At 45.0% G+C, this 19,226-nt stretch overlaps 1 protein-coding gene across 1 annotated transcript in view; it reads left to right on the top strand.

Annotated features, from left to right (window-relative positions):
* Nucleotides 1-19,226, top strand: part of LOC110172482 (tight junction protein ZO-2-like) — a 53,401-nt gene that overhangs the window by 33,374 nt on the left and 801 nt on the right. The window contains exons 8-20 of the mRNA XM_055161331.1: nt 868-973; nt 2,962-3,080; nt 3,244-3,307; nt 5,824-5,974; nt 6,613-6,721; nt 9,221-9,440; nt 13,872-14,047; nt 15,364-15,459; nt 15,825-15,904; nt 16,158-16,368; nt 16,444-16,544; nt 18,570-18,788; nt 18,983-19,090. Coding sequence (XP_055017306.1) covers nt 868-973; nt 2,962-3,080; nt 3,244-3,307; nt 5,824-5,974; nt 6,613-6,721; nt 9,221-9,440; nt 13,872-14,047; nt 15,364-15,459; nt 15,825-15,904; nt 16,158-16,368; nt 16,444-16,544; nt 18,570-18,788; nt 18,983-19,090 — 1,760 coding nt within the window. The remainder of the gene's footprint in view (nt 1-867; nt 974-2,961; nt 3,081-3,243; nt 3,308-5,823; nt 5,975-6,612; nt 6,722-9,220; nt 9,441-13,871; nt 14,048-15,363; nt 15,460-15,824; nt 15,905-16,157; nt 16,369-16,443; nt 16,545-18,569; nt 18,789-18,982; nt 19,091-19,226) is intronic.

Below are 19,226 nucleotides of genomic sequence, written 5' to 3'. Positions count from 1 at the left end.
CCTCCATGTTTTTCAGTCCCCTGTGATATAGTTTCCTTTCTCTTAACTCCATAAGCAGCCATATTTACTTCGATACAGACACACCGTGTGTCCCTGATTGGCTAATTCACCTGTCAGTCACACCCATTGAAAACGGGGAGATTCCAGACTTACATCTCTTTCTCCAAAACATTTGTAAATAATAAACTAACTGATAAAATAACTTTTTATCAGGACATTTCCTTGGGTTTTTCTCATGTCTCCAGCTCAGAGCTCCTGTCTGTGGGCTCCTGTCTGTGGGCTCCTGTCTGTGGGCTCCTGACTGTGGGCTCCTGACTGTGGGCTCCTGTCTGTGGGCTCCTGTCTGTGGGCTCCTGTCTGTGGGCTCCTGACTGTGGGCTCCTGTCTGTGGGCTCCTGTCTGTGGGCTCCTGTCTGTGGGCTCCTGACTGTGGGCTCCTGACTGTGGGCTCCTGACTGTGGGCTCCTATCTGTGGGCTCCTGTCTGTGGGCTGCCTCAGGCTGTCGCTGGGTCCTCAGAGGGGAGACTGTGTGACAGCCTGGTGCAGTGAAGGGTGCTTTCTACTGCAAATAGGTCCAGTCAAACAGTGAAGTTCTAGATAGGAACAATTGCATTAGAAAATGTAAAAAAAAAAAAAAAAAAAAAAAAAAAAAAGGACAGTAGGGCTGGAGCATCATACACAGGGCTGGAGGCTGGAGTATTAGGAGTATTAGTCTGGTACTAACTGTGTGTCTGTGTGGTGGTGGGCAGTCTCTGGTGCTTCCTCTGGTGGTGGGCATGGTCTGGCGCAGGGCTTGCTCTGGTGCTCCCTCTGGTGGTGGGTGCGCTGCAGGGCCTCGAGCATGTCTCACTGTGCTTTCTCTTTAGACATGTCTGAACTGGAGTCATACCATTCATACTCCCCTCCAGAGGGCAGGAGGTCACACCAGTCGGACCTGTCCTCCCACTCCTCCAATGACAGAGACAACCCCAGGTAAGCCCACCACAGCCCACACCCCTGTACACAGCTCAGGACTGACTCTGCATGGTTCACTATGGATACCTAACGTCCCAAGTCCCATATTAAATAAAATAAAATAAAAAACATCCAGAAAACAGGAGACTAAGCAAGAGAGTAGGAGATGAGCGCATGTGGTTTTGTCCAACTGTTTTCAGTTTGATAGACCCACCTAACTTTATTCTGTCCTGGAACCTTAATGTCAGGTTTGGCTCACATCACAATGTTTGAGGTTATGATCATTGTGATTGTATTAGATTTTTACACTTGCAGTAAAATTTTCTGCAGCAGTGCATTTGGGCCAATTCAACAGGTAGACTGAGGGTAAAAGACTGATCTAAGGGTCACATCTGGCCCCTGGACCATACATGATGTAGTGTGTGTACAGTGAGTAAGATATAAACCTTAAGACCTTCTAATATGTCAGTGTTCTTCAGTGTGTTTCTATTTAATGCAGCTCTATGCTCAAGCACAGACACATCTGCGTCTCACTAGTTGGCCTCCATCATGTCTGACTGACAGGAGGATTAGACCAGTCACGGTGATGTGTGAATTCCCAGGAAAGGAGAAAGCTCTCATCTTGAGCCAATATAAATCGGTGATTCTTGAGAGTCAGGACAAAACAGGTCTCTAAAACACAGCAATTTGTAGACAAATATTTTCAAAATATTATACCTGGCATACTAAAGTTAGATAGATAGAGGAGGAGCAGAGGAGAGGTAGATTAGGATAAAGGGGGGATGCAGACTAGAGATCTGCGCCAGACAGAATTTTCAGTCCTGGTCCCGCTCCCACCCACACTGCAAAGAATTGTAATTTTCAGTCCTCCTCACCACATACGCAAATTTACGCTGCTTAAAATGTTTTTATTAATGCCAAATAAAATATCAAATAACAAATTATGCGTGATATGCTTACATTCATCATTTGTATATTTTACTTTACACTCATTTTTAGTTTGCGGGACTGCAGTTTATCATCTCATCCCGCGTTGTGTAGTCCCGCTCCCTCAGTGAGCTTTCAAAATGTGTCCTGCGCTGCACTGTTTTGCATCAGGTCCCACGAGAATTTCAGGGCTCTAATGCAGCCTGATAGACGGGGTCGAGGGAGGAGAAGTGGACTTCCCTCCGCTATAGTGAGTTTAGTGGTTGGAAGTAAAATAATAATAAATAATTATTATAATAATAAAAAGACTTTAAACCTGTAGCATCTGTTTTCTTCTGGATTAAAACATATTTGTTCAGTTTTCAGTATACACATTTTGTCAACACCATCAGGTTTTTATCAACTCTGTCAGTTTTCTATCAGCTCCGTCAGATTCATACATTTGGTGGGAGTTTTTGCCATTTTTTATAGAAACTTGAATTTGGCAGTTCAGTTTATGTGGTTTAAGTAGAAAAGCACATTGAAATCTACAGCCTGATTTGTGCTGATTATTTAAAGAGGTTTATTTTATAACTTTAAAATAGAAAAATATTTTTTGAAACTGAAATATTATGAAACTCAAATGTTCATAAACGTATATGAACATTTGAAAACAGATGTACTTTAATTGGACACAGTGGCAAATAACCATTACCATTATTACATTATACATTTGAAGTGAGGTGATTTATGTTGCAGTAAATCAGATTTGTTTTTACTGTGTATGATGGAGTTAACAATAACTGAGTTTATAATTTTTCTGAAAAGATGTTTTTATTCAGAACCTGTTCCTTTGCATTTCTGTACACCTCAGACCTCACTCTACTGACACTTACAGCTCTCATACATGTCAAATGAAAAAAAAAAAAAAGTAATTTTCAAAATGTATTTTGTCCCATCTCTCAAGAACCACCAAAAGATCAAGTACAATACAACACCCAGACACTTTTAAACAGTGATGTGAATGCTCTGTGAGCAGTGCAGCCGGAAGTGTGCTGTTCTGTGTGTGTGATGTGTGCAGTGTGTGGTCCTCTCCACAGGGATGAGCTGACCACAGCCGCTGACCTCTCCACTGTGAGCTCCCCCTTCAGAGGACCAGAGCCCAGGGCCCCCGAGCAGAACCAGCCCAGGCACACCCCCGTGGAGAGCCAGCCTCCTGGTAGGGTCCACATCCGCAGACAGGCTTAACGTTCAGACATATTCTTCAGTGGAGGTTTAGACTTATTTTTCTCATATAGCCTCCATTATCAGCCAGTGGAATAAAAACAACACATTTATATTTGTTCATATGAAAAGAATAATGTCTTTTTGGTTTTCACCAGCGTCTGTGACTAACACACCCAAGATTCTGCTCCGGCCAAGCCCCGAGGAGGAAAAGCTGTATGGGTAAGTGTCCTTAACACAGGCACAGACTCATGTCTCACCCCCACCTCACCCCCACCTCACCTACACCTCCTCCCATCTCACTCCCTTTTCACTCCATTCTGTCCCTCACCTCACTCCCCATTAGAGTGTAGATCAGCACAATTTTTTTCTGTCTGAGATCGGCCCTCGTCCCACAGAGCAGTGATTGTATCTAAACCGAGCCCAATAAGGGTTAAGATATTTGTGTGCGAGTCCAACCAAACCTGACAAAGTTAATAATTATTATTATTATACTAATGGCACCTGTAGAATATTGTTTGTCTTTATAAAGTCCAATTTTACCAATCAACTGAAAAAAGGCATTCGGAACGTCAACACAAATAAGCGACACAAGAGACCAGGCTCAGGAAACGTTAATATTTTCTTTCTTTTTTTTTTTTAATCACAAAAACAAAAGCTTGCATTTGAGAATTTGCCCGATTTCGGCTAGGATTTGCTTCTCGCTGAGTTCGGGGAGGCGTGACGTGACTTTGTGCCTTTGTGTGGAGTTCTGAAGCCGCTGTGCTTCTCATGTGTTTGGTGTCAGTGTGACTCTGAGCTGCTCTGTCAGATCATAACCACTAAAACATCAGCAACGCTACAGTAACAGCCAATAAAACAGAACATCAGGGGCAGATGGAGTGATGAACACAGAGGCGCAACATACAAACTTGGGATAGAGCGAAAATAATGACAAGACATTAAGGGCCGTATCTTGCCCCCAGTTTTAGCACTAGCACAAGTGGGCGTGTCCAGGTGGGGCTGTACTTCACTGCTGGAGGCTGGAGTGGGATGGTACAAGTACATATATGGTGATGGCATCTGAACCAATCTGTGAGCGCTGTGGCATTTAAAAGCTCTGCCAGTGTGGGTAAAGTCAGCAATCTTTGCCTCATTACAGGCAGCAAAGTGGAGTGTGGGAAAAAGTTATAAATGTGACAATACAACAGCTCCAGAGCCCTGAGATGCAAGTACTTATGAGGAGAGGCACCAGGAATATAGAATTTTGTGTGGGCCATGACAGAACTGACTGGGTTTGTGTTCCGAACACTCCGTGCACTCCTGTGTCCCTCTCATGCACGTGCACCACTGTAAGCCCGTGCACACACGTGAACCTTTTATAGTTTCCTCTGCGTTTGTTTAAGACTAGTGTCTGTCTCATGAGCTCCCATCCCACAGCAGAGCCGCGGCTTTCTCACTCCCGCTCGTTTATACGTTTATTGTCATGTTAATGTTTCTGATGTTACCGCTTTGTGCACAGATATGATCCGTGCGTCTGCTCCAACCCTAACAGAGTCTGGCCGCGAGAATGTGAATAAATTGACATTGCAGCATTTAGACACAGACCGAATAAGAAAACACTTCAGGACATCGTTGTAAACGGCCTCATGTGAATGAGATCCAGACCAAACCAAACTATATAGCAGAACTGAGCCGATACAGAGAGCGGGCGAGGGGCTGTGCCCTGCTGTGGGAGGGCATCTGGACAACTCCTGCACAGCACACCAACATGTTATGAATGTTAAGCATTTATCATCCTAATATATGTCCAAATAAAAGAAACCTTGAGCATGTTACACGTTGTTTATTTTTATGATTCTGGCAATTCACTGAACGCGCCACAATGCACCCTCAGTCTGCTCCACTCCACCTGATGTTCAGGCACGACACACCTCCTGTTTAGAACTCTATGCCCCACACTTGTTATAGCGCTGAGACTGGGGGCAAGATATGGCCCTAGAAGTCATCTCTTGTAAAGTGGTACATTTAAAGTGCAGCATCTCATCCACATTATCCATAGAATTTGTCCTCTACAAATAATGACATCCAGTTCACAAAACCGCTCTGTGAATCCAATTTGAGGAGTTCTTTGAAAGTTAAAAGGTGAGAGTTGTTCCTCACGTGTCTGTTTACTTCCACACAGAGCACGGAGTGAGGTGAAGCTGCATCTAACAATCTCCTGTCTTTTATTCTTTAAAAATCCTGTATGTGAAGTTTTGCACCACATTTCACAAATAATGGTAACACAGTTTTGAATTGTATCTAAACTAGAAGTGCAGTGCTCTAATCTTTGAACACTTAAGAGTCTCAAAGTGAGTCGTTTTACTGTAGACAGGACACAACTGACATGAGGTGTGCTCACAACTTTGTAGCTTGTGGTCTGCAGTCATATCCCACAGCAGTCTTTTCAATCAGAGATTTTAAGTCTCATAAGATTCTCCTCCTGTCTGTGGTGTGTGCGTTTTGTCACTCATTTAAAAAAAAAAATTATTTAAGACCGAAAAAGCCTGTAATCTGTGGTAGTTTAAGATGTTTTTAATTTCACATTTCAAATGTCTTATCGCTCTGATGTGTCCGAGTCCATCCCGGGCCCAAACATAAGTTCTCAATATTTGTCAGAGACTGACCGAGGCTGTCATGTTCAGACGGGTTTGGTTGGACTTTGATCAGGTTTCCCTGCTCTACTGTACTCCTCTCACCCCATGTAACATGTGCAGGTCCAACACAGTGATGGTGACCTTCCAGAAGGGGGACAGTGTGGGACTACGGCTGGCTGGGGGGAACGACGTGGGCATCTTCATTGCGGGGGTCCAGGAGGGCAGCCCCGCAGAGGAGGAGGGCCTGCGCACCGGGGACCTCATCCTCAAGGTACTCAATCGTCTATCCACTCCATCCATGAAAAAGTGACATTAAATGGTGTGATTTCTAAATACATAGCTACAATAGCTACCATAGCTACTACTGCTGTCCCTCTCTCTCTAGTCTGTAGGCTGCACGTAAGTGTTACCATTAATGAACCACTGTCTGGTCAAAGAGAGACAAAACACCTAAACTCCGCTCACAAGCACAGTTCCAAAAAAGCTGCTAAACTGGGCAGTACCTGGAGGACAAAAGGGGAGAGTGAGGGGATAGGAGGGGCGCGGTCTGGAGGGTTAGATTTAGGATTAGGGTTAGGGTTTGGGTTAGTGCGAATGGTTTAAGATTTGAAACTCCACCCATGGAGCCAGGTGTTTGTTGTCAGTAATGCCTGACTGTAATCAGGGCGGTCCTGTCAGTGGCCACTGGTGACAGGACACACCCATTTTTATACACTTTTACCTCAGAGCTGTAAATACCTTGTGTGCACTAAAATGACCAAAAAAACAGCAAGAACACAGGGCTTTTGAAACACCATATACACAGTTCAGTAGCTAAAAATGTTGATTTAGTGCTAAGTTCCACTCATTGCTGTGAGAGACTTGAGCAGGTGGGTTGGTGCTTGGGCTGATGCTCCTCTCTGTTCGCAGGTGAACCAGGTGGACTTCCAGGGCGTGGTGCGCGAGGAAGCTGTGCTCTTCCTCTTGGAGATCCCCAAAGGAGATCTGGTCACCATCCTGGCCCAGAGCAAACCGGATGGTCAGCACCCCCATGCACACACATGCACCCCCATGAACACATGCACACACATGCACACACATGCACACACATGCACACACATGCACACACATGCACACATGCACACACATGCACACACATGCACACACATGCACACGCATGCACATGCAAGCACATGCAAGCACACATGCACACACAGGTTCTTAACCATCGGTTAAGAACCTGAGCTTCCTGAGCTTCCTGAGCTTCCTATGCTTCCTGAGCTTCCTGAGCTTCCTATGCTTCCTATGCTAAAGGAGCTATGAAAGGAAGTATAATGTCTCCTTTCCTTACTCCTTCCTTATTTCACCGATCAAGTCGGATGGTCCTTGTTATGGCGGACAATGACGCATGTCCATGTCAGTGATAATGAAAGAAACTTCCGTGCATTTAACCAAAGTCAGATACATAGTAGGAAGTATGCCGTGGTGAAATATTAGGTGGGGGGGGGACTGAGGGCGTGGTGTGTACATTCATAATATGTTCGTGGGCCGTGCGGGATGTTTGTGTGCCATCCGGATGCCCTCCCACAGCAGAGCACAGCCTCTGTGGATCAGTTTATTACTGCTCTACAGTTTGGTTTAATCTATCCTAAAGTGTCTTTCGTGACCCTGTCTGTGGTCCTAATGCTGCAGTGTTGGTTTTCCTTACAACCTTGTGCTCTTTCTGTCATCGACTCCATTTAATTTTGTGACAAAATTATTCCCATTGTGCCATTTTGGTTAGTTTACAAAGTTAGTCCCGAGTAGGTAGGCTACCCTCAAAAATGTTGACAACTGTGAACGAAGCCAGGGTGCGGCTGGACTCTTGACAATGATAAGTTGAATGTGTGCATTTATTAACAGCTCAGGGCTATGACAGCGGATCAGACGCACATCTTCCATGTGCTGCTCTCTTGGCAGCAGCAGTCAGTGGGACTCTGTACAGCTACTCAAGAGATGTATAAGTAAGAAATGCACTGCTCTGTACAGACACCCGCGCATCTTGCTCTGTGCGCTCATGGTACATATCAGCCACTTGTGTGAGGCAAATACAGGACATGCAGTCATCCCCCTCATGTGTTAATGGTTTAATCCATGTCTGTGCCCAAAGCAGTAAAAACAAAAAAACATTTACATGACAATAAACATATTCAATAATCTGCAAGACATTCACCTGTGTGGGACCAAATGCAGTGGACACCCGTGAGACAAGAATGTGAGCGGTGGACAATTGTACCTCAGGGGAAAAACACAGGAGCAGACTAAGACAGACAGGAGCGGGTATGACCAGGGGGAGATCAGCGCTCAGCGGGTCTGCTGTGGGATGTGGAGCTGCCTGATAATGTGGCAAAAAATGAGGCAAGATTGCAGATATGCAGACCCACGCGGGCAGTGACTTTAAATGCCACAGTGATCACAGATACCTTCACCATATTTATACTAGTACCGCCCCACTCCAGCCCTCAGTCTGGACACGCTCCCACCTTAACACTAGCGCTAAGACCGAGGGCAAGAAACGGCCCATAAACTACAATCATAGCAGAACCCAGTGCTGACCCTGGCTCAGACATTGCAGTTCTGCTCTGGTGGCTGTGAGGATTCCAAATACTTCAATGACTAGTACTCCTAGTGACCATCAGAGGTGTGCGCCACACAAACTCCAAATTTAGAAAAGACCTCAACACTCCACCATGCATTCTGTGCTTCATAGAGCACATCTGCAGCTAGAATCTGCCCAAGTGAACCCATGTCACGCCACACCCTCTCCACACCTCCACTTCACCATTAAAGGGCCATGCAAAGTGACTGAGTTCTACCTAAACATGAACTGACAGTCAGTGGGTTTATTCTAGGTTTTACACATCAACACAAAACTAAAAGTGACAGCAGTTTGAATTATTTGAACTAGAATATGACTAAATTGAGTTATAGTGCTTAGTTAGTACTTATATTACTATAATACATGTCATAATATTTAGACAGTGCATCTTTGCACATATGGCCAAATGGTTATCTTGCTGTTTCAAGAGTTTCATCACAGCCCTGTTTATGCACATACATACAGCATATGCATGCAGTGATATGAATGGTCAGGAGAAGCTATGGGCGTGTGAGCGATTCAGATACCCTCCCCGAGAGAGCGAAAGAAGCGAGGGAGGAATACGTAGATCAGTGGCCACAAGACAATCACTTCCACAAGTAGAATATTAATATAGCATATAACACAAAAGACTCTGCTCACCTCTGTGAGTGCGCAGGCAGGGTTTTACCTCTGTGAGTGCGCGGGCAGGGTTTTACCTCTGTGAGTGGACACATACATTATTGTGTCCTTTATACATACAGACATTACACAAAAGGGAACATTATGGGTTTGGCCAGCAGGCTGCGTGTAGTGCACATACTCGGGACTCTGGCACGTGGTACCTAAAAACAAAAGTAGAGTGCTGAAGCTGCCATGTTTAGGACTTTGTGTCTCACGTGCTGTGCTTGCTCTCCACAGTGTATAATGACATCCTGGTGTCAGGCCGGGGGGATTCTTTCTTCATCCGCACACACTTCCGCTACGAGAAGGAGAGCCCCCAGTGTCTGGCGTTCGGCCGTGGCGAGCTTTTCAAGGTGGTGGACACGCTGTACGACGGCAAACTGGGCAACTGGCTGGCCATCCGCGTGGGCAGAGACATGCAGCTGCTGGAGAAGGGCATCATCCCCAACAAGAGCCGGTACAAATCTGCTCAGAGTGGTTCTGTCCTTGTGAAACATAGATGAAAGGAAACATGTTTAGGTGTATATGACACATTTTTGGGGTTTGTAATTATTACTTACACTAGTGGGATAATTCAGTACATGGAGGAAATATAAATCATAGGAGAATTAGCAAATCGCAAAGACTGCAGATTATGAAGTACCATCAGTTCTAGGGATGGGCCAATGTGGATTTAAATATTTGGCCTGCTGCCGGGCCGATACCTGATATTGGCTGATAGCAATATTTAGCTTTCAGAACCCCCATCTAGGCCAACAAATGTATCTTAATTTGAAGTAACAATCAAAAAATAACTTTTCACAGTGGTGGGCCGTCAGGGCCTGCAAGGCTTCTCTGCTGGCCTAAAAAAATATCTTAATCAAAGACTGATGTTAATGATAGTATTATTAAATAATTCCAAATGGTTGCTTTCTGCTTCCTTTCAGAGCTTTCCGATGGTTGTGCTGCTTCCAAACATGTATTTTCATATTAAAACATTTAACCAATCACATTTCAGCCATCATCTGTTGCCAGGCAGGGTCAAAGTCAAAGAAGTCTGAGGTCTTCACAATCCGTTCTGCAGGCCCACAAACACAAAATAATGTCCATGAAACTGTTGCTTCAACCAATGAGATTTTGAGTTGGTGTCACCAGGGTCTTTAGCAGCGTACGATGTCCCCGGATTCAGAGCCGTGATTGGACAGTCAGAGAGCGAACCAGCCAAAAGCAGCAAACTGCATCTGTAGCAGCTATGCCAGTCTAAATTATTATTACCATGTATTACTGTTATTAATTATCAGTGTGTAAAGGGAATTTTTTAAGTGGGGGGGGACACGATTTGTGACTGAACCCGGAGGACTAAACCAGGACTGAATCAGGATTAAATCAGGTCTAAACCAGGTCTAAACCAGGTCTAAATGAGGACTAAACCAGGACTAGGTCTTGAGAGAGAGAACCCCGAGCCTGCGGAGCAGGGTGTCTGCAAAGTGCAATTGGGTGACTGCTGTGCTGAGCACAGTGTGGCCGGTCCTTTCGCCTGCAGTCACCCAACAGTCTACGTGGGTGCACCTCCGGGCTGGTTCTGGTTCAGTGGACAGCGCCATCTGCAGTCCACATCATAACTGTATCTCAGGTGTGAACAAGTTAGTTCTCTCCCTCGTTCTGATTTACAGTTTCCAGATCTCGATGGCCTCCTTGATCCTGATGGGACTTGTTGCTGTGTTACCTGAGCATTGTCCCAGTCCATGAGCTGGTTTTCCCTCTTACAGTGGTCTGATATTGTGGATTTAAGTTGTTCTTGGTGGGCTTCTCGTTTAGTGGTTTGAATGCATAAGTTGGTTGTTTCCTTTTCACATTGCATTTTGTGCACAGAGAAAGCAAAACAGGGCTGTGCTTACACTGCCACATGTCTGAGGTACAACAGACAATACATGAACAACATGACATCACTACTCAAACCTCATACTAAATTATGACAGTGACACACTGCATTCCAAATTCTTAAGCAAATTATATTTTTCTCTGTCATCATAATTTTCAAGTCATCAACCTTTAGAGTACAATTCAAACCTTCCCATAATAGCAGTATTTTTTCAAAAAATAAAAACTTAAAATTCCCTATTCTAAATCATTCTGCAGAGTTTCAAACCATGTTATTTTAAAGAACTGAAAATGGTCATTTGTTTGTTGTTCAATTAGAAGCATTAGCGTATTATTGAAATCCAAAGCTATTTCAATCCAAACATCTTAACAGTCACATTACATTTGAACACATTTTATTTGAAAGGAGCTTCACAATTCTTGCCTCCATTGAACTTGGGAGTTTGTGGAGAGTTTGTGCTTGAATTTCTTTGCAGGATGTCAGAATAGCTGCCCAGAGCTGCTGTTTGGATGTGAACTGCTTCCCACCCTCATTTGACTTGAGGATGCTCCAAAGCTTCAGGGGAGGTCAGGGGAGGTCAGGGGAGGTCAGGGGAGGTCAGGGGAGGACAGAGGCCACACCATCAGTTTCTCTTCTTTTATGCCCAGAGCAGCCAATGAGGCAGAGGGATTTCTTGCAACAGGAGATGATGCATTGTCCTGGATGAAGATACTATGGAATTTGCTACATGATTCCTCCTCCTCCTTGCTGACATCGCAGCCTCGTTGGGACATGTATTTGAGCCGTTTCTGTTGTGAGCTTTGTTTAAGGCTGGCCCAATAGGAGGTTTATGCAGAACTGCAAGCCTCTGGAGGACCCTACACCTTGATGTTCGCGGGACTCCAGAGGCACCAGCGGCTTTAAATACCTGTTTGCTGCTTTGTGATGGCATTTTAACAGCTGCTCTCTTAATCTTAATATTTGTCTGGCAGAAACTTTCCTCATTGTGCCTTTATCTGCACAAGTCTGTGTGAGCTCTGAATCAGCTACAAATCCCTTAATAGTACGATGATCACACTTAAGTTTTCATGAAATATATAAGGTTTTCATACCTTGTCCAAGGTATTCAACTATTTTAAGCTTTTTGGCACTAGATCCTTTTTCTTTCCCATATTGTTTGAAAATGGTAAACTAATTGGCACAGGCATCTGAGATTGATTTCATTGACCCAAAGAGCCCACACAATACCATGCATGAGTTTGAAAAACAAAAAATACTATCTTTATGACACTATCACACAATTTGCATAATCAGCTGGAACGTGGTGTAGTGCACCCCAAGAACAAAATAGACCAAGACCACAAATACAAATGTAATTTATGCAAGATCCAGCTTTTTCTCTTCTGATACTGAAGTCAGTACATGCTGATTCCCGATATTAAACAACACCAATGCAGAGACCAGAAATAAAATGCATTTTCTTTAAACACAAACAGCGTGAGGTAATGATCCAAATCTGTTTTGTACCTACAGAACCACTTTATAAAAAATCAAGTTCAACCTTATGAGATGTTCTGGGCCAACATTAAAAATAAATTGTCATGTCATGTCATGTTACATCAGTTTATAGACCAAAACGGGATATCGGCTGAACCGATATTTTGGAAGTCAAGATCCACCAAAATTTTCAATATCGACCCCGATATCTGATACCAGTATCATATCAGTGCACCTCTAGAAAAATTAAGACAAAATGCAATGTGAAAAGGAAACAATCAAAACATGCATTCAAGCCACTAAACAAGAAGCCAAGAACAACTCAAGTCCACCGTATCAGACCACTGTGAGAGGGAAAACCAGCTCCTTGACTGGGAAAACACAAAGGTCATAGGCATTTCTATTATATTTATTTTTATATAAGTCTATATTTTCCTCTGCAAACAGCAAAATTTCATGTCTCATTCTGCATTAAAAAGATCTGTACAAGCATGTACTGAAATGTGATTCTTGTGTTGTTAGTTTATAGCTCTGTCTATTTTGTCAGTTATTCTGGATGTGTTTAAATTAGTTTAATTTGATATTTATCCCAAATCAGGCCTACAATCAGGTGAAAAAAAAGGTTGGAAAATAGAGGAAGTAGTGCTGAGCTCTAAAACATGCTGCTGACACACAGGGGGATTTTGCCCAAAAAGGACTCCATATAAGGTGAAATCTGTGTGTGCGAGGAACACACAACTGACTTGAAAAAGCTAGGCATGATTTTTAATAATCTTTTCTAGATTTTTTTCTATTTACAATGTTTTAGTGAAGTGAGTGGACAGTGCAGATGACAGGTTCAACTACTGATTGCAAATATGATGTAATGATTCTTAAATTCTGTTGTGAATTATTTAAGTGCTCAAGATGCCATTTCATCGTTTAAACTACAGTGTCTTTAGGGGCCCATGTTACTTTATTTTCTGATCTCTGTTAAAATGTTGTTTCCTCATCACAGACACACCTGGAGTTGTGTTTTGTTTCATTCACATGTTTAACACACAAACCTGCACATTTAGGCTATGTTCTTCTCTCAAACAGACAAAACTCTCTTCCACTTTGTGATATCATATGGTAATACAGGAACTGTGCTCCACTGTGTTTTTAACATCCATACACCTTTACTAGAATCATTTAGATAATTTCAACACTGGAATTGCCAATTCATATAAAAAAAAAAAAGCTAAACGGTAGCTGTGAACTTGAAAGCTTCAAAGCTTTATGACATCACAAGGTGGAGCAGAGCATTTTGAACTTGCAAGAAATAGACTAACTAATAATGCAGGATTACTCAAACATGTAAGAATGAAGCAAAACACAACTCTAGGTCTGTTTTTTTTCATGAGGTAACAACATTATAACATGGCTTAAAGCTCACAAGAGTTAATTTGGTGTAATATAGGACCTTTAAAACCTGGATCACAAAACAATACAGATAAATGATAAGTGTATTTTTTTTTCTTGTTAGTTTCTATAACAATAAAATGGACTTTGGTGGTGATGTGGTTGCAGGGCGGAGCAGATGGCCAGTGTGCAGTCGTGCCAGCGCGGCCTGCCTGCAGACAGGGCTGACTTCTGGAGGCTCCGGGCCCAGCGCTCCATGAAGAGGAAGGATGTCCGGAGGAGTCGAGAGGCCCCACCCACCGCCACGCCTTTCCCCGCCTACGAACGCGTGCTGCTGCGGGAAGGTCTGCATGCTCAGTCATGAACAAGGGCATTAAATGTCCAATATTACAACAACTTGACTTTTAAGCCATGTTGCAATGTTGTGGCATCCTCAAAACCATACATGGAGTATACACATTTTGAAATGTGATATATTGTAGAAGTATATATAGGGTTTACCAGAATTTCTCTGAGGCACAGGCATGGACTGCAGCATGCTTGGCCTGCCAGTATCTATCAGTATCCTCAGGAGTCCCACGAGTCAGCAAGGCCCAGTAGGACTCCTTCTTCAGCCTGACGGGCATCCCTTAATTCCGGTGTCCACCACCAGGTTCAGGGACTGCCAACACAACAGGCACCAGAGTCCTTACGACCACAGCTACGGCCGCATCAACAATAGAGCCCGAGAACAAAGCCCATTAGGACTCCATGTTCCCAGCCTCCTCTGGAATCTGGGAGAAGTCCTCCCGGAGGTGTGCGTGGAAAGTCCCATCTGACCCAGCTCACCACCAGGTGGTGATCAGTTGACAGCTCTGCCCCTCTCTTCACCCAAGTGTCCAAGACACGCGGCCAGATGTGAGATGACACAACAACAAAGTTGATCATCGACCTCTGGCTTAGGATGTACCATGTGCACTTATGGACACTCTTGTGCTCGAACATGGTGTTCGTTATGGACAAACTGTGACTAGCACAGAAGTCCAGTAACAGAACACTGCCCAAGTTCAGATCAGGGAGGTTGTTCCTCCCGATCACCCCTCTCCAGGTGTCGCTCTCATTGTCCATGTGGGCATTGAAGTCCCCCAGTAGAACAATGGAGTACCTGGTCGTTGCACTGTCTAGTGGGACTCCAGGGACTCCAAAAAGGCCGGGTACTCTGCACTGCTGTTCGGCCTGTAGGCCGACACCACATCAAGAGACCTGTCCCCGACCCGAAGGTCGTAGGAACGTGACCCTCTCAGTCACTGGGGTGAAGTAGAATTATCCACAAAAAGTATTCTAAATGTACAATATTTGAAAAAAAAGTGAACTGCAATAAATAAATAAAAGAATGCAATACTTAAGTAGTTAGTGACTGATGTTCATAATTAAACCCTCTACAGCTCAAATCTCATTGTGGAACAGAAAAATAAAGAAGTTTCCCACTAGTACAAAGAAAAGGTGCCCACGATAAATGTTGACACCCTAAAATAATTGTCTGATCTGTCATGTATTGAACAATAACTCAATATAGTATTTATCGTGACAGGCCTAACCTTGAGTTGGGTTTTATTTCATTAATTCTTTTAGGCCCGTTGTAATTTCTTACTGTTGTTGTACTCTCTTGTGTGTGCTGCAGCGGGCTTCCGTCGGCCTGTGGTTCTCTTCGGGCCCATCACAGATGCTGCCACCGAGAGGCTGGCCGCAGAGATGCCCGACCAGTTTGTCATCGCGAGTGAGTGCTTTGTCCTTTGTCCTTTGTCCTGTGGAGACTGTGGAGAACAAGTTCTTAAAACTAAGTGCCCACATTCAGTGCTTGAAAAAATCCTACCTCCTATTGTTTAAAAGTTAAAACTCTGTGTTATACATGTAGGGTTAAAAAAGTCACATAGCCTTTTTTTTCCAAATATAAAAAACATATAATGTAAATGGTAATGCACTGCTTGCTAGTGTGAATGCCAGGAAGCGGAGCCTATGTAGTCTGCATTTTTTTTTAAGGAAGTCTGAACCCTTTTCTGTTATTTAGTCTTTTTAGATCAAAACTTAGTTTTTCAATGAACAAAATGTAAAATGCACAAAACCATCTTCTTCCTTTCACAGAAACGGAGCCCAAAGACGCTGGGTCTGAGAAGTCATCAGGTGTCGTACGTCTCAACACTATTCGACAGATCATTGAACAGGTAACTCAAGACTGCCACAGGGAGATCAGGCTTTTTGCTGCAACAGAGTAATAAAGTAATATAAGATCTTCCTGGAACTATGCAGTGCAGTATGTACAGTGAGACTGTAGCTACTATTATTTCCCACACTGCAGGTAACACTAGGTCTGTGTGAACACACACACACACCACAGAGCTGTAGACTTTTGTCTGTTATTGAAACATGGCTAAGTATCTTTACAGAGGTGTAAAACTCTGGCTCCTCCTTGTGCAGGATAAGCACGCACTGCTGGATGTCACCCCCAGAGCAGTGGACACTCTAAACTACAGCCAGTGGTACCCCATCGTCATCTTCTTCAACCCGGACAGCAAGCACGGCGTCAAAGCCATGAGGCAGCGGCTAGTGCCCAACTCCAACCGCAGCGCGCGCAAACTCTATGAGCAGGCCCTCAAATTGAAGAAGAGCTGTGCGCACCTCTTCACCGGTGAGTACAGAACACGACCTGTCACTGCTCTCTGCCTCAACAAGACACACTCATGTAACTGTCTCCTGTCACCAGCCATAATCGACCTGAACTCAGCCAACGACGCCTGGTACGGCAGTTTGAAAGAGACCATCCGCGAGCAGCAGGCGCAGCCTGTCTGGGTCTCTGATGGCAAGGTACAACCACACACACTTAGCAAAAGGCACACCCACTTAGAAAAAAACACACCAACTTAACAGAAACCACACCCACTTAGAAAAAAACACACCCACTTAACAGAAACCACACCCACTTAGCAAAAACACACAGCCTCAGCAAGGCCTTTTGTGAAATACACACCTGGTCAGCAAGGCCACACCCCCTCTACAGGCCACATCCTCTGTATAAGGCCACACCCCCTCAGCAATACCACACACACTAAGCAGAACCACTCCCACTCAGTAAAGACAAACCCATAAAAAGTAACCACTTCCCCTCAGCAAACCCCACAACAAGATCACACCCACACAACGAGACCACACCTACACAACGAGACCACACCCACACAACGAGACCACACCCACACAACGAGACCACACCCACACAACGAGACCACACCCACACAATGAAACCACACCCACACAACGAGACCACACCCCCACAACGAGACCACACCCCCACAATGAGATCACACCCCCAATGAGACCACACCCCCACAACGAGACCACACCCCACAACGAGACCACACCCCCACAACGAGACCACACCCCCACAATGAGACCACACCCCGACAATGAGACCACACCAACGAGACCACACCCACACAATGAAACCACACCAACAACGAGACCACACCCACACAATGAAACCACACCCACACAACGAGACCACACCCCCACAACGAGACCACACCCCCACAATGAGATCACACCCCCAACGAGACCACACCCCCACAATGAGACCACACCAACAACGAGACCACACCCCCACAATGAGACCACACCAACAACGAGACCACACCCCCACGAGACCACACCCCCACAACGAAACCACACCCCCACAACGAAACCACACCTACACAACGAGACCACACCCCCAACAACGAGACCACACCCCCAACAACGAGACCACACCCCCACAATGAGACCACACCAACAACGAGACCACACCCCCACAATGAGACCACACCCCACAATGAGACCACACCCCCACAATGAGACCACACCCCCACAACGAAACCACACCCCCACAACGAAACCACACGCCCACAACGAGACCACACCCCCAACAACGAGACCACACCAACAACGAGACCACACCCCCACAATGAGACCACACCAACGAGACCACACCCCCACGAGACCACACTCCCACAACGAGACCACACCCCCACAACGAGACCACACCCCCAACAACGAGACCACACCCCCACAATGAGACCACACCAACAACGAGACCACACCCCCAACAACGAGACCACACCCCCAACAACGCGATCACACACCCACAACGCGATCACACACCCACAACGAGACCACAGCCCCAACAACAAGATCATGCCCCCACAACGAGACCCCACCCACACAACGAGACCACATCCCCACGTGACCACACCTCCACAAAAAGACCACACCCACACAACAAGATCACACCCACAACAAGATCACACCCCCAACAACAAAACCACACCACTACAATGAGACTGTCCTCTCTGTGTCACTAATGGCTAAAATCTGTCACTAATTACCAACATGCCACAACAGCTTTAAAAGTGGAGTAAGGGAATTTCCTGTAAGTGCTGAAATATCAAAGCACTAAAGATACACACACTTGACCAGCAAGCCCTGACACCTGGGACCATACAGTAACATCAGCAGTCACACTTACAACATTGCTTGTATTATTTTTAGGAAAAAAATAATAATAATAACAACTTTACAATATGTATGTACACTATAGTTTTTATTCTAAACTTTTTATTCCATGAAATGACATTAGACCATGATCATACAGTCCCTTAGCTCTTCTCAGTAGTAATGTAGTAGGCTTGTGCAGTAGTAAGTATTGTAGTAGGCTTGTGCAGTAGTATTGTATAGTTGTATTGTAGTATGAGCGTGTGTGTGACTCTACAGCCTGGCTCTGTTCTCTCTCTCGTTCTTGTGCGCTCCGTCTGTCCTTCCTTCTTTCCTGTGCACCCAAGATCCACCATGTGTCTCTTCTAGCTGGAGGCAGTAGAGAGTGAGCTGGAGAGCGCAGATGTGGAGCGTCTGTCCTTCCTGTCCGCCATGTCAGCTGACTACCTGAGCATGGACAGCCGCCTGACCTCTGACCTCGATGACACAGCAGACGAGGGTGGAGTCTACACGGACAACGACCTGGACACGGATGCCATGCAGGTGTCCGCCATCAGCCGCTCCTCCGAACCCGTGTCTGCTGACCAGGTGGGTGTGATGACCAGGGGAATACAGTGACCGGGGGGGGTGCTTACCAGGTGGGTAAGGTGATCGGGTGGGTACAGTGACCAGGTTATATTAATTGTCATTAATTATCTTTTTGTCCTTGTTTTCTTTGAGAATTGAAGTCTACATAAAAATTTAAGAAATGCGTCCTATTATGGGATGTGCTGTTTGTGCAGATACTGCGCAGGTACAGCCCAGAGATCCGCTTCCGCCTGAAGAAGATGTGCAGTGGAGACCTGCTGACCAGAGCCCACAGTCCTCCAGCCTTCCCCTCGGACAGCAAGGTGAGAGCCCCCATACATGATCTCACATGCTTATAGGCTTATAGTGATAAGTAACACTGCACAGTAGAAATGTAGGATTGATTCAAGCTCGTTCAACCAGAGAGGTTTACAGAAACCCTAGATTAGCAATGATCCT

This window comes from Boleophthalmus pectinirostris, unplaced genomic scaffold, assembly GCF_026225935.1.
Source record: "Boleophthalmus pectinirostris isolate CB_2022bp ecotype Guang Dong unplaced genomic scaffold, ASM2622593v1 HiC_scaffold_4, whole genome shotgun sequence".
Classification (NCBI taxonomy): Eukaryota; Metazoa; Chordata; class Actinopteri; order Gobiiformes; family Gobiidae; genus Boleophthalmus; species Boleophthalmus pectinirostris.
This window is presented reverse-complemented; position numbering and strand designations above follow the sequence as displayed.